We start from the raw sequence: 16,216 nt of genomic DNA, 5'->3' as shown, positions 1-16,216 counted from the left end.
TATCCCCACGCTTTTCAAAAAGCGTGGGGATAATAATATATATCTAATTTACAGAATTGCCTACTTGTTTAAAATTATTACATCAATCCAGACTCAAATTATACTGCACAAAGTATTTTGAAATTGATGTAAAATATCAAACTTTGTATTGAGCATATTTGTTGGATATTAGTAGATATTTAACCAGGTTTTTCGAAGAAAAAAACTGGTTATTAGATTGGCGAATGTCGGCGGGCGGGCTTGCTGGCAGGCGGGCGGAACAAGCTTGTCCAAGCCATAACTCTGTCGTTCATTGTCAGATTTTAAAATCATTTGGCACATTTGTTCACCATCATTAGTCGGTGTGTCGCGCGAAAGAATTACGTCGATATCTCCAAGGTCAAGGTCACAATTTGAGTTTGAAGGTAAAAAATGGCCATAAATGAGCTTGTCCGGGCCATAACTTTGTTGTTCAGTGTCAGATTTTAAAATCATTGGGCACATTTGTTCACCATCATTAGACGGTGGGTCGCGCGAAAGAATCATGTCGATATCTCCAAGGTCAAGGTCACAATTTGAGTTTGAAGGTTAAAAATGGCCATAAATGAGCTTGTCTGAGCCATTACTATGTCATTCATTGGGACATTTTAAAATCATTTGGCACATTTGTTCACCATCATTGGACGGTGTGTCGCACAAAGGAATTACGTCAATATCTTTAAGGTCAAGGTCACCACAACTAAAAATAGATTGATTTTGAAACAACTATGTAACTATGAACAATCAGTAACAATGCACATTTTGATTTTGAGTTGTCTCTCTTTATCAGACTTTTTTTATGCCCCCTTCGAAGAAGAGGGGATAAATGTTTTGCACATGTCGCTTGGTCGGTCTGTCTGTCGGTCCGTCCACCAGATGGTTTCCGGATGATAACTCAAGAACGCTAAGGCCTAGGATCATGAAACTTCATAGGTACATTGATCATGACTGGCAGATGACCCCTATTGATTTTCAGGTCACTAGGTCAAAGGTCAAGTTCACAGTGATTTGAAATAGTAAAATGGTTTCTGGATGATATCTCAAGAACGCTTAGGCCTAGGATCATGAAACTTCATAGGTACATTGATCATGACTGGCAGATGACCCCTATTGATTTTCAGGTCACTAGGTCAAAGGTCAAGGTCACAGTGACTTGAAATAGTAAAATGGTTTCCGGATGATAACTCAAGAATGCTTACGCCTAGGATCATGAATCTTCCTAGGTACATTGATCATGACTGGCAGATGACCCGTATTGATTTTCAGGTCACTAGGTCAAAGGTCAAGGTCACAGTGACTCGAAACAGTAAAATGGTTTCCGGATGATAACTCAAGAATGCTTACACCTAGGATCATGAAACTTCATAGTAATATTGATCATGACTGGCAGATGACCACTATTGATTTTCAGGTCACTAGGTCAAAGGTCAAGGTCACAGTGACTCGAAACAGTAAAATGGTTTCCGGATGATAACTCAAGAATGCTTACGTCTAGGATCATGAAACTTCATAGGAACTTTGATCACGACTGTCAGATGACCCCTATTGATTTTCAGGTCACTAGGTCAAAGGTCAAGGTCACAGTGACTCGAAACAGTAAAATGGTTTCCGGATGATAACTCAAGAATGCTTACGTCTAGGATCATGAAACTTCATAGGTACATTGATCATGACTGGCAGATGACCGCTATTGATTTTCAGGTCAATAGGTCAAAGGTCAAGGTCACAGTGACTAAAAACATATTCACACAATGGATTCCACTACAACTGACAGCCCATATGGGGGGCATGCATGTTTTACAAACAGCCCTTGTTTTCTTATTGAAATCATGGTCAATTATACACAAGGGGGTTAACAATGCACATATTGAATTGTCCCCCTTTATCAGACTTTTTTTTCAACTGAAAACCTGGTTTTGTGACAATTTTGTCTCTTGTTATCAATGTTTATTTACAAGAGGTCACAGAAATAATTATCATAATATTATTGTAATCCCAAGCTGCGCCATTTGTACAAATAAAAGTTGTGAAGTATTTAAGCCTTGCTTTAAGAAAAATGGGCTTAATGCATGTGAGTAAAATGTTGTCCCAGATTTGCAGTCCAAACAGGCTAATCAGGTGCCACACTTGTTACTTTTATTGAATATTTCTGTTTTAAGGAACTGTCTTCTCAATGCAAAGCCAGTCTGTGTGGAAAGTGTCGTCCTTGATTATGACACTACGCCCCTGCACTCAGCCCAGTTTTCCCAGAGCCAGGCTCATTTATTTTCTATGATCCCAGATTACAGGACAGTGCCCTTGTAAGACCCACGTGCAAGGGCTGAAATGTGACGAATGTCGGGATGAGAAGTATGGGTTTGGTTCCCTGCCTGACCTCGGCTGTACAGACTGCACATGTAACCCTGCTGGCACCCAGAATGGATCAATGTTGTGTAATAAGGTAATGAGACAACAATTTGTTTTAGCTAGTTGCTTTGTATTTATAATTTTAATTGTAAAACTTTTTATTGTAGCTCAATTGCATTAAAAGCCTAAGGCTTATTGTAATGCTGTCAAGTCTGTTTCCTGAACTACAACCAGTACTTTGTGTCTATGGAGGAGATCTCAAGAGCGCTCCCATGGTGAGGATTGTACCCCTGACCTAAGTGGACACCATATCCACTACGACACTGCTGTTTTGTATAAATAGTATAGTAAATGGCATGAGTGTGAGTGACTGTTTCAAACATAGTGTTCATAAAAAAAATTGTTGGTACAATGTTTTATCTCACATTGTAAACTTGTAAACATATGAGCAAGAAAAATATATGTGTAGTGAAACTATATTTAATTTACAGTGCATACAGTATTTTTTATTGTTCCATGCAACATAATTTAAGGTTACAAAATTATGCCAGTTGAATTCCCCCTTTTGCACTTGTATTGTATAAATCTTGATTACATTAAACACTTTCCAGTTTACTGGTGCTTGTTGCATATAATGTTAAATGTTAAAAATGCATGCCAGTTAGCTGACCCCTTACGCACAAGCATTGCATAACCATTGCATTGATCTGATTACATTTGACACTGCCCAGGTAACTGGTGACTGCGTATGCAAGGCTAACGTCCAGGGAACCAGCTGCAACCAGTGCAAGGGAAACACGTGGGGTCTCAGTCTTGAGAACTTCCAGGGCTGTGTCCCATGCTCGTGTGATCCCACTGGTACCCAGCTTGGGAACACGCTTACCATGGAGAACCTGGCATGCAATCAGAACACGGGGCAGTGCTCGTGTCTCACCAATAGGATTGGACGGCAGTGTAATGATTGTCTTAGTGGTGAGTAATCTGAGTTAAAACCTATTTATTTGAGCTTGATTGCATAGAAAGCCTAAGGCTTATTTGATACTCCTTGAGTCCGTTTAATGGGACAAGAACCAGCACTTTTCTATGAGGGAACCTTGTGCAAGGTATTTAACCATTTCAATTGGGGACAATTTTCAACACCCAATTCTTAGACTTACATGTACAAATAAAGAATTTTCTTTCAATTTTTATGTTTTTCCAGTAAAATTCTGTTTAATATGGCATGGAATTTACCACTTCTACATTAACATTATTCAATAAAACCAAGTTATACTTGTAGTCTGTATATATTCTAATTCTAAATGTAATTTTGTTGATACTGAATGTATTCTTAATTCGTAAGTCTAACAAATGGTTGTTGAGTATGGATGAAGAACATCATATAGTGCTCCTGTGTGAAGAACAAGATCGGTGGTATTTAGTCTAGTCATCATAGTTGTCAGATACCATTTGTGAGTGGTATATAATCTTGCATGAGTGGTATTGAAGTTAGTGATTGTCAAGACTTAATTATCTAGATATTTTTAACTAAACAAAAGTGAATACAATTGTGAGAGAGAATGTCTAGCTCTAGAGCTGTAATAAAAAAAGCATAACATACATAAAATAAAACGTAGTTTAACACTTGAATCAAACATAAGAAATATCACCAGTTTTAAAAATTGTTTACAAAAAATGATTCATTAAAATATGATGTCTTACAAAATGTTAGAAATCTTTTAAACTGTGCAGCACCAAACCATTAACTTTTAAATTGTCTACAAACTGTATAAATAGAAACATTAACAATAATATTAAAGATATACGGCGTTGATAGTTCAATGAATGAGATCAAGGATAGCGAATGTTTTTTTCTGTGCAGTTCTCAGCTGCATCACACGCAGTACGGGATGTTGCGCGGAGTTTTCGCGGCTTATTTTACATTATTACATATTGCTGGTCATAAACCTATAGAAACAAAACAGAAAACCAAAAGAAAAATGGAAGTGAAATTAAAACATATGAGTCAACTGGCCACACGTATTTATAGGCGCTTTCTTCGAACAAACCTGTTTTAGTAGTTTGTCGGGCATTGCCATTTAATTCAGTTATTAACAGTATGGAGAATCATTGCGCTCATGCTTAATACATTAGTCAATATGGTGGATTAATTATTGTTAAATTAATCAAAAATAATATTTATCATTGTATTGTTGAAAACACATTAAGAATCAATTATTGACATACCATAATTATATTGCTGAATATCTTCATTTAACATATTTCTGGTCTAAAGAAAATTCCAGGTCACCTAGTTCACGGATAGCGTCTTTATTATATAATGATTATTTTACTGGCCGCGAACTTCGTTGATGACCTGTATATAAACTCAACACCTCGCGGGTTGAAATGCAATGCATTAAAGTGAGGCCTCGCTTTCACTGCTCTTTATACTTTTACATGTTAACATGTTGACAGGAATATGGAAGTAAGTACTAAATATGAGAACATAGAAATTTTATTTGAATTTTATTGTACACTTACAAAGGTCAGGTAAGGTGAAAAGCTGGCTTAATACAGCTACGCCGAAAAATTCCCTTTATTAAGTAGAAATTCTTTCCTGCCTTTAGATATTACTTGTTTATTATTTCCCAGGTTACAAGGTAAGCCTTACCCCTGGTGGTGGCTGCCTGAACTGTGACTGTCATGCAACTGGCTCCCTGCCTCTCACCAACTGCAATACCCAGACGGGGCAGTGTGAATGCAGGGGAGGCGACTCAGGTGTGACAGGAATACAATGTGACATGTGCCTCAGGGGGTACTACGGGTTCAATGAGAGGTCTGGAAGGTAGAGATCCTTGATAACTAGACTTCAAGTAATTAATAAATTGTAAACTGTAATGTTTTTTTATAAATATTCGAAACACAAATAATAGTATTGAATTATTCTGTAATTGTTTGGCCTGTAATTTGAAAATATTGAAAAGATTTTTTGTTGAATTCACATTGATTTGATTTATGCATTTCAGCAAGCAAGTGCATAACTCGGTATTTAAACTTCTTAACAAAATAAATAATTTTAATCTTACATGATCCCTTTACTTTTCATCCTGAACCTAGCTGCCTTAAGTGTGACTGTGATCCAGCCGGCAGTTTAAACACGACATGTGACCCGTTTGATGGACAGTGTCAGTGCAAACAGTTCACGTTCAAGAGGCGCTGTGAAAGCTGTGTTGCAGGGTCCAGTTTTCTGGATGCCTCCAATCCTTACGGCTGTAGTAAAGGTATTGAAAACTCTGACGTGTAGATGTTGGATTTTTTAAAACAAAATATTTGAGTTTCTAGTGTCAGTATTATAAATAATTTTGATCTATGAAGATTACCTGTACTTATTTACAGTCTTGAAATCTGTTGAAATATGTAACAGGTTTCACTAATGTTTTCAGCATTTTTAAAAACTATTGTTCTACAAATTTAAACTATAGTGAATACTATTGGGTACTTATTTTAACCCATTTATGCCTAGCGTCTAGAAAAAAGGCCTTGGCAAACAGCATATACCAAGATGAGACGCCACATAATGCAACGTCTCATCTGGGTCTGCGCTGTTTGCTTAAAGTATTTTCTGTAAGAAATATTATAAATATAGAAATAAATATACTAGACAGCCCTAATTTTGGAAATAAATTGATCAAATTTAGAAGGATGGGAGAGTCCACTAGGCATAAATGGGTTAAATTCGACTTTTGTACATTCAAAATTCTGTTATTTCACGTGTGTCACTGAAAATGTTGACAAAAAAATATAATTGGAGGATGAAAAGAAATCTAATCAGCAAATTTGTTTAATACAATAGTAAATAAAGAATATGAGATGAGTGCTAAATGAAGATAAGGTTAACATGGTAAAAAAGAAAAATATTCTGATCATGGAAAATGTCGCTGATAAGGGACAACACTTACGGCACATTCATTTAACACTCATCTTTTATTCTCCAATTTGACAAATTTTTCTTCCCCTGTTTAGCCCCTGATCAGCAGCCTCCCCCCTCGTACGAGCCCCTTAGTTCCACGTCCATCAAGCTGCTGTGGAAGGGACCAGACTACCCCAACGGGGTCATAGAGCAGTACAAACTGTTCAGGAACGGCTCACTGATAATCTCAGTGGCGGGTAACAGTAAGTTCTGTTTGTTTCCTTTACATTGTACATGTATCCTCCTACCTGAGTACATGTTGCGTGGAATTGTCCTTTTACATGGTAGGAGTGTATTGTGTTTTGTTATATGACTGGCGCAGAGAGAAAATGGGGCTTCACGTATTTGCAAAAAAAGCTGATCCAGTCCACACAAGCTTATCAAGATGTCACTTTCTGCTGGAGCAGAAATTTTTCGTTGAAAGGATGTTCATACCTTGCGAAAAAATTGAATTTAGGCAAAGTGTGTTATCCCTAATAGGTAGGTTGGAACTCCACAGGCTACTATGGGAAAACACTTTATGCACATGCATTAAACCCCATTTTCCTAAGAGGGAGCCTCATATGTATAATTCACCTGTATTAACTTGTCACTGATCTTGAATTTAAAAGCCTTGATGATGAATACATTTAGGCCATGCTCTGTGAAAAGGGGGTTTAATGCATGTGCGTAAAGTGTTGTCCCTTCCGCACAGGCTGATCAGTGACGACACTTTCCGCTTGTGTGGTATTTTTTGTTTACAGAAAGTCTCTTCTTATAAAAAATCCAGTATAGGCAGACAGTGTCGTCCCTGATTAACCTGTGCAGACTGCACAGGCTTATCTGGGACAACACTTTACGCACATGCATTAAACCCCCTTTTCACAGAGCATGGCTCATCTCTACCCTTTTGATAAAATTACCGGGTAACACTGAAAGTTCTGTTACTTTTCAGTTACTCATTGAAACTGCTTTGTGGTATATACAAGTCTTTTTTTCTCCCAATATTATGGTATGAATTATAGCTGATGTTCAGGCTCAATTTGTTATTAATGAAAACAACAAAGTTATATGTTAAGTGATAGATTAATGAAAGAAAAAATCCAACTGGGTGTGTTATAAAGTTTGCCTTGTGTTATATGTAGGAGTGATTTGTTTTCCTATTTTTTAGGAAAATTCAACAAAATCTTGATGAATGTGTCACTTTAGACATATTTTCCATTAAGAAAGATAAGCTGAATTTTTATTAACCAGGTTTTCCGAAGGAAAAATTAACCAGGTTTTCCGAAGGAAAAAACTGGTTATCAGATTGGCGAATGCGGGCGGGCTGGCGGGCTGGCGGAACAAGCTTGTCCGGGCCATAACTATGTTGTTCATTGTCAGATTTTAAAATTATTTGGCACATTTTTTCACCATCATTCGACGGTGTGTCGTGCGAAATAATTACGTCGATATCTCCAAGGTCAAGGTCACACTTTGAGTTCAAAGGTCAAAAATGGCCATAAATGAGCTTGTCCTGGCCATAACTATGTCATTCATTGTGAGATTTTAAAATCATTTGGCACATTTGTTCACCATCATGGGACGGTGTGTCGCACGAAAGAATCACGTCAATATCTCCAATGTCAAGGTCGCCACGACTAAAATATATTTAAAAAAAAAAAAAAAACTTACAAAGGGGGTTAATTTTGTTTGTTCATTTCAAAAGTTCAGTTTGAGTTTTCTCCCTTTATCAGATTTTTTTTCACAATGAAAACCTGGTTTTGTGACAATTTTGTCCCTTGTTACTATTGAACTATATGCTGCTAGTATGCAGTTATAGTTAAAATGTTATAGATATCTGTCGTATTATTCAATCAAACCTTTGCCATAATATTTTTATATTGAAATTACAGCAAGAAAAGAAACTAAAATGATACCTTTTACTACATGTATAACATAATTATAAAGTGTGCAGTGACCCAATGACCCAACTGCATCTTTATCCCCTGCCCCCCCCCCCCCCCCCCCAAGATCAGCCTGTGTAAGAAATCACTTTTCCCACTGCAAAAGAGCTGTGAAAAGAAGACAAGTTTCTAAAATAGAACATACTATACAAGTAGAATGTGTTACAAAGATTTTCTTTGCAGAGTCTGATCCAGGACTCATGTAAAGTCTCATCCTTGATCAGCCTGTTTTAGCTGAAGAAAAAGATCTGATTCTGTATGCTTTAGTGTAAGGTTTCATCCTGAAATAGCCTGTATGAATAGCCAAGGCTAATTCAGGACTGTATGTTTTAGTTTACATTGTCATCCTTACATAACCTGTTTTAAAATAGTTTGGCTGATCTAGGACTGTATGAGGCCAGCATTTAACCCGCTTTACCCACAGTAAACCTGCAATATGCTGTTGTATAATGTTCCACCCTCTCAGTTATGTATATGTGCTTTGTTAATTTGACTTAAAATGTCTAATATTGTATTGCTTATAATTGTTGTATTTGTGTTCATAGAAGAAATAAAAGAAAACAAAAGAGGTAAAACCAGACTTGAATAACAAAGTTGCATGCTCAGTAGTTGCCAATTTTTGTTTATTGTGTATGGACTGTTTCATTGATTACATTCTTAATACAACACCATCACTGCCTTGGAAAATACTGTTGTGCACATTTAAATGGATATAATAATGGACATAATTATATGTATGGATTCATGTCTAATTTGATAGTCAAATAGTGAGTTTTATCTGTTTATACTAAATATTGCAGGCTAGATTTTCCTTTGCACACAAAAACACAACAGATAGCTTACATGCTACATGCTCAAACAAATTCATGCACACTATGTAATTAATTAAATTTGTTTGTTTTTTCTCTTTGAGATTCAATTTCTTGTTATTCTTTGTATTTATGTGATGAGATTTTTATGATTTGTTTGCATTTTCTTTATTAATCGTATCTTAAAAAGCTTTATTTTTAAAATTAAATATAACTGTTAATATTTATCGTACATTCCTATTTATTATATTTACTACCATCTTAAATTACTCAACATTCTTGCATGTTTTTTTAACAAAACTAATATATCACCTCTTATACCTTTGGAATAATTTAAATCTGAAGCATTAAAATTAATAAATTAAATTGTAAATACTTCATTACAACAAATAAACGATAATTGAATTGCAATAATTTAGTCGATAAACAGTACAACAAACAAGTGTCATGTATTACTGGTAAATGTTTTGTTTTCCTGATTGTGTGTTATATGTAAAAAAGCAAATATAATTTTCTATGATATTGTGCCCTATGATGAATGTAACATTCAAGTAACATGGAATCATCAATAAAATACACTATAAAAAAGGTTCAGATGATGAAATAACATCGAAACCACATCATGTAATTATAAATGGGTCTTAAGCCTATGTCGCCAGTAGAGCTCACAAGCAGCGTTTGTGCAGTTTGGTCAGGTCAGCTTCCTTGTCCTCTAATGAGACCACATATCCTTGTATGACTTTATTGTGGACAGGTAGCTCCTGACCAGACTGCACGAATGCAAAGGCTGGTCTGGAACCACCATGGCGCATATGGGATAAGACTCTTTTTTGCATGACACGGCTTATAACATCATGTTACCTTTTTTTACAGTTCTTACAGCAATTGACATTGACCTTCAGCCTTACACGATCTACTCGTACATAATTGAGGCCACAAACGCGTTTGGTAGTGTCAGGAGTGCCCCAATCTCATTCCGGACACCAGCAGGGGCCCCTTATGGAACTGTCGTCCTCAACGCTACAAACATCCAGTCCAAGAGTGCCCACTTCCTGTGGAATGCCCCACGGGTCATGAATGGTCCATTATGGAAATACTCGTTATATTCGTTAAACGCTGATAACAAAACAACTACTCATTGGGAAGGTCAGGATTTAGAGGTCACACTGCAGTCTCTGATACCTTTCACTCGCTACACGTTTTACGTGAACACATGCACCAGCGAGGGATGTCTGAAAAGTGAGCCACTCTCGTTCCCCACGATGTCGGCTGTCCCAGAGGGTATGGGGGCACCTGTAGTGCTCGCAGTTAACAACACAGCTCTGAACATCTCATGGCTTCCACCTTCATTTCCTAATGGTTTGTTTACTTAACTCTTTATCCTTCATATATGCACGTTGGGCGTGTTTGTAGTCCCTTAGAATATGAAATTAATTTAAGATCTTTCTTACTAGATTCAAGTTTTAAAGACTTTTATGATGAGCAGCAAACAGCATAAAAACTTAACAGACTGCGAGTTTCTCTCAGGCTATTCTGGTTTTATGATTGTTGCATAAAGCAATTTTCACTTTGCTTTTGAGTTGGAAAGATTCAATCAACTTTCTCCAGTTTTTGAGGTATTGTGAAATCTTATGGTGTTTACTGTGAAGACAATGTTTGGCAGATATTCTGTTTCTTATTTCATGGTTTAAGCACTGGTAATGTGAAACTGTATCTGTTTTTATTAAAAAATAAACTTAGCTTTGTGTGCATAAATTCCTTTCTTTACAAAATCATTTTTAACATATAAACATTTAATGTTAAATTAATAATATGGTTAATTAAGAACATTCTTTGTTGTTAAAAATATTAAGTTTTTCAAGGAAATGAATACAACTTTAATTATTACATTCATAACATTAGGCATAAGAAGAAGATTAGGCATTACCAAAAGTTTCAATTGAGTAGGCATTTCCAATATTGATTTTCTCGTAGTACATTGAAATTAAATCACATCTTAAAATGCGTTACGCATCAGAAAAAAAGATGGTAAATTTTTAGTCAGCTTGAACCTTTATTAGTTGGTCATTAATCATCAGCTACTTGGTATCAGTAATAAAAGCAAACAATTAATAAATGATGAACCTTTTGAGCCCTGGCATGGGTAAATTGGGTCTCATACTATATGTGGCTGGAGTAGCTCCGGACCAGCCTGCGCAATTGTGTAGTCTCTTAAGGAGCTATGCTGTCCGGTATAAAGTCAAGCAAAGTTTCATTGTGTCTGTTGCAGAAATGGTACCTCCTAATTCAGACTTTATTAAAGCTGGTCTGGAGCTATAGTCACGTCTAATATGGCATAAGACTCATTTTTGCACAACGTGGCTAATTTCCTCTTCTACATGTTACCAGGCATCATAATCTTTTACGAGCTCTGGATGCGAGGTGAGGTGGGGCCGGATGGGCTACGGAGTCCCCCAGAGACCCGCATCTTCCACCCCAGCGGGCAGTACAACCCGCGTGCCACCCAGAACCCCATGGAGAACGCACTGCCCCCACCCGAAACCCAGTACATCCTGTCTGGACTGGTGCCCTTCACCAAATATGAATTCCAGGTATATTAACCCTTTACATGCTGGGAAATTTGTTGTCTGCTAAAATAAAATGATGTCTGCTGAATTTCTAAAATTAGCATTTTCTTCGATTTTTTAAAAAGATTACTATCAGAATAGCAAACAGTTTGGATCCTGATGAGACGCCACCTTCTGTGGTGTCTCATCTGGATCCAAACTGTTTGCAAAGGCCTTCAAAATTCAGTTCCAGCACTGAAAGAGTTATAGCTTTATTTCAGCTGCTTGTCCTTACCTTATTTGACCTTTACAATAAACGGACATGAAATAATTCAAACCATCCATTGTGACAGTTTTATAAGATTGTACTGTTCTGTCTTAACCTCATTTTGACCTTGACCGGATATTGCTATAGAATAATGCAAACCTTTTTTAATGACATTTTTATCAGATTTGTGTTTTTTTTCTTCCATAACTTGCTACACCTCTTTCATACACTTTCTTGCCTGTACAATTCCAAATCCACCCATGTTTTCAGGTGCTGGCAGAGAACAGTGCAGGCAAGGCTGCCAGCCCCTGGGTCTCAGGCCGCACTGGGGCCACCACTCCCCTGTCCACCCCGGCACCACGGGTCCTGGGTATCAGTCCCTTCCAGTTGAATGTTTCCTGGGCCCCGCCTAGCGATGATCAGGCAAGAGGGATCATCATGAAATACAGGTGCGAGCTGTTAATTATGTCTTTTTTTACACCATATATTGGATTGGTTGTCATCATAAAATACAGGTGCAAGCTGTTAATTATTTCTTTGTTTACACAATATATAAGATTGGTTGTCATCTTGAAATACAGGTGCAAGCTGTTAATAATGTCTTTGTTTACACCATATATTAGACATCGTTTTCATCATGAAATACAGGTGCAAGCTGTTAATTATGTCTTTGTTTACACCATATATTAGACATCATTTTCATCAGGAAATACAGGTGCAAGCTGTAAATTATGTCTTTGTTTACACCATATATTAGACATTGTTTTTATCATAAAATACAGATGCGAGCTGTTAATTATGTCTTTGTTTACACCATATATTAGACATCGTTTTTATCATGAAATACAGGTGTGAGCTGTTAATTATGTCTTTGTTTACACCATATAATAAACATCATTTTCATCAGGAAATACAGGTGCAAGCTGTTAATTATGTCTTTGTTTACACCATATATTAGACATCATTTTCATCATGAAATACAGGTGCAAGCTGTTAATTATGTCTTTGTTTACACCATATATTAGACATTGTTTTCAGCATGAAATACAGATGCAAGCTACATCATTTTCATCATGAAATACAGGTGCGACCTGTAAATTACAGTCCACATCGTTATCTCGAAGTCGGCGGGAACAAGAAAAAATATCGAGATAACGAGAGTTCGAGATATCCGATAAGCGTTTTCAAAGAAAAAATGAGACGAAAATTTACCTTGTTTTAAACATCTTAATACCTGCTAAGTGATCTAACTAAAGCCGTCACCGCGTGGCATAATACTCTCTTCCTGATATATACGCGTTTTACGAGGCATGATTAATTTTGCTATTTAAATGCTTAAAATGACGTTTTAAGTATTACAGAACTGCATGAACACATGCAGTTATAATTTTTCTAAACTGTCGAGTAAACGACGGTGTATATACGCAAAAATATAACTCAATGAATTTTGGAATGTTGTTTGTAAAAACAATTAGTCTTTCGGCCTTTCGGCAGGCTGTGTATTAATTGCAGTTAATTGATGTTAAAGTGACACTTAAAGTGACAGGCCTTAATCAAGAGTTAATGGCTAACGACATTGCACACGTGTGATCATTGATGCAATTAACGGAACAATTTCCTACTGCACAGTATAGGGAGCAGCCGGGCGAAGCGGGACGGTGAAGTATCAAAGAAAAAGTTTCTCACCTTTTGCCGACACTGGGAAAGTTATTCGCACTTCGAGATAAACCACAGTAAATACATGTTAAATCGGGACTCGGGACAAAAATTTATATCGACATATCGAATTATTCGACATAACGAAAATCGAGATAAGCGATGTTTATTTATATAGATAAAGAAGGGAAAAAAATGGAACATTGACCTTACTTCGACATATCGAGAATATCGAATTATCCGATGTCGAGATAACGAGAGTGGACTGTATGTCTTTGTTTGCACCATATATTAGACATTGTTTTCATCATGAAATACAGATGCGAGCTGTTAATTATGTCTATGTTTACACCATATATTTTGTATTGTTTTTTGAGGATCTGTTATTGGCATCCATTTTATTGTGTGATTTTAGTTTTTGAGCCTGATTTCATCGAAAGCCTAAGGCTTATTGAAACACTCTTGAGTCCCATTCCTGAGTAAAAGTACTTGGTGTCTTTTTGACAGATCGATGCTCCCACAGTGGGGATTGAACTTGTGACTTCCTGGTCGCTTGGCGGACACAATATCCACTACACCGCCACGCCTGACAATTATCATGCTATATTACGTTTTAGAGTAATTGTAAATAATATTTCTTGAATAATATGCGTTTAATATACACTGTTAGCGTTCACGATCATTGACCTAATTATACCGAAATGTAGAATATGAAAAAACATTGGTTATGCATACTTTCACAAAAATGCAATTATATGGAAAATGCGTCTGATAGAAATTTGTATAATAGTGATTCAATGATTGTATTACAGAAAAGTTGAAAAGATAAAAGAAGAAACCTAAATGTTAACTTCAAAGACCAAATCTAGATTATTTTAAGCTCATCTATTTTTTGAAAAAAAATTATGAGCTATTGTCATCACCTTGGCGTCGGCGTACTATCTATCTTACTATCATGAGGGGACTGGGCAGGCAAAGTTAGATAATTCTGGCTTGCATTTTGACAGAATTATGTGCCCTTTTTATACTTAGAAAATTGAAAATTTTGTGTTTAGGTCCATTTTATTCCATAAGTATCAAAGCTATTGCTTTCATACTTGCAACACTTACTAACTATCATAAGGGGACTGTGCAGGCAAAGTTATGTAACTCTGACTGGCATTTTGACAGAATTATGTGCCCTTTTTATACTTAGAAAATTGAAAATTTGGTTTAGTTTTGTGTTTAGGTCCACTTTTTTCCTGCTTTCATACTTTCAACACTTACTTATTATCGTAAGGGGACTGTGCAGGAAAAGTAATGTAACTCTGACTGGCATTTTGACGGAATTATGTGCCCTTTTTATACTCAGAAAATTGAAAATTTGATTAAGTTTTGTGTTTAAGTCCACTTTATTCCTAAAGTATCAAAGCCATTGCTTTCATACTTCCAACACTTACTAACTATCGTAAGGGGACTGTGCAGGCTAAGTTATGTAACTCTGACTGGCATTTTGACAGAATTATGTGCCCTTTTTAGCTCACCTGAGCGATAGCTCGGGGTGAGCTATTGTGATCACTCACCGTCCGGCGTCCGGCCGTCTGTCTGTCTGTCTGTAAACAATTTGTAAACATCTTCTTCTACTAAACCATTGAGCCAATTTCAACTAAATTTCACGTGGAGCATCCCTAGGTCATGGGACAAAAGAATTGTTAAAAAAAATTTGATCACATAACCAAGATGGCCGCCATGACCATATATGGTAAAAACCTTAAAAAATCTTCTTGTCAGAAACCGCTCATCAGATTTTCAAAAAATTTCACAGGGATGACCTTTGAAGGCTCCCCTGAAAAGTTGTTCAAAGAAATTTGATTCGTCATAAAACATGGCCGCAGGAGCTCGTTGAACTTTGCATGTTTATTCGTTTTTGCCTATTTTGTGAAAACTTTCAAAAATCTTCCACATTTTTTGTCCGATCCTTTCCAAATTTGCACAGTGTCTTTATATCAATGAGGACACGAACCCTACAAAAAATGAGCATTATTGGTCCATGAAGTACAGAATTACCTCCCCTTGAATTGAGAAAATGATGTTTATGCAATAAAGTCCAAATTTTTCATCCAATTCTTTCCAAACTTGTAAGGATTTAGCATGGTTCAAACAAGGGAAACAACTACGGTTTATGCATGTTCTTTTTATTACAGATTTGCCTCCCTTTAATTCATTCAAAATCTCATTTTACAGCAGAGATTCCAAATCTGACCTGTAAATGAGCCCCATATTTACTGCCAGTGCTAGGTTACCTTTTCCCATTTGATCATTCTTAAGTATTGGTCTTGTAATGCTGCTACTGCTTCTGCTACTGCTACTGCTACTACTACTACTACTACTACTACTACTACTACTACTACTACTACTACTTCTACTACTACTACTACTACTACTACTTCTACTACTACTACCACAACTACTACTACTACTACTACTACTTCTACTACTACTACTACTACTACTACTACTACTACTACTAGTACTACTACTACTAGTACTACTACTACTAGTACTTCTACTACTACCACTACCACCACCACCACCACCACCACCACCACCACCACCACCACCACCACCACCACCACCATTACTACTTCTACTACTTCTGCCACTACTACTACTACTTTTACTACTACTACTACTACTACTACTACTACCACTAGTGC

At 36.6% G+C, this 16,216-nt stretch overlaps 1 protein-coding gene across 1 annotated transcript in view; it reads left to right on the top strand.

Moving 5' to 3' along the window:
• LOC127872110 (usherin-like) overlaps nucleotides 1-16,216 on the top strand; it is a 122,254-nt gene that overhangs the window by 20,030 nt on the left and 86,008 nt on the right. Inside the window, 8 exon segments of the mRNA XM_052415438.1 lie at nucleotides 2,300-2,458; nucleotides 3,096-3,336; nucleotides 4,999-5,191; nucleotides 5,464-5,627; nucleotides 6,370-6,519; nucleotides 9,924-10,409; nucleotides 11,439-11,641; nucleotides 12,135-12,313. Coding sequence (XP_052271398.1) covers nucleotides 2,300-2,458; nucleotides 3,096-3,336; nucleotides 4,999-5,191; nucleotides 5,464-5,627; nucleotides 6,370-6,519; nucleotides 9,924-10,409; nucleotides 11,439-11,641; nucleotides 12,135-12,313 — 1,775 coding nt within the window.

Source organism: Dreissena polymorpha, chromosome 3, assembly GCF_020536995.1.
Source record: "Dreissena polymorpha isolate Duluth1 chromosome 3, UMN_Dpol_1.0, whole genome shotgun sequence".
NCBI lineage: Eukaryota > Metazoa > Mollusca > Bivalvia > Myida > Dreissenidae > Dreissena > Dreissena polymorpha.
This window is presented reverse-complemented; position numbering and strand designations above follow the sequence as displayed.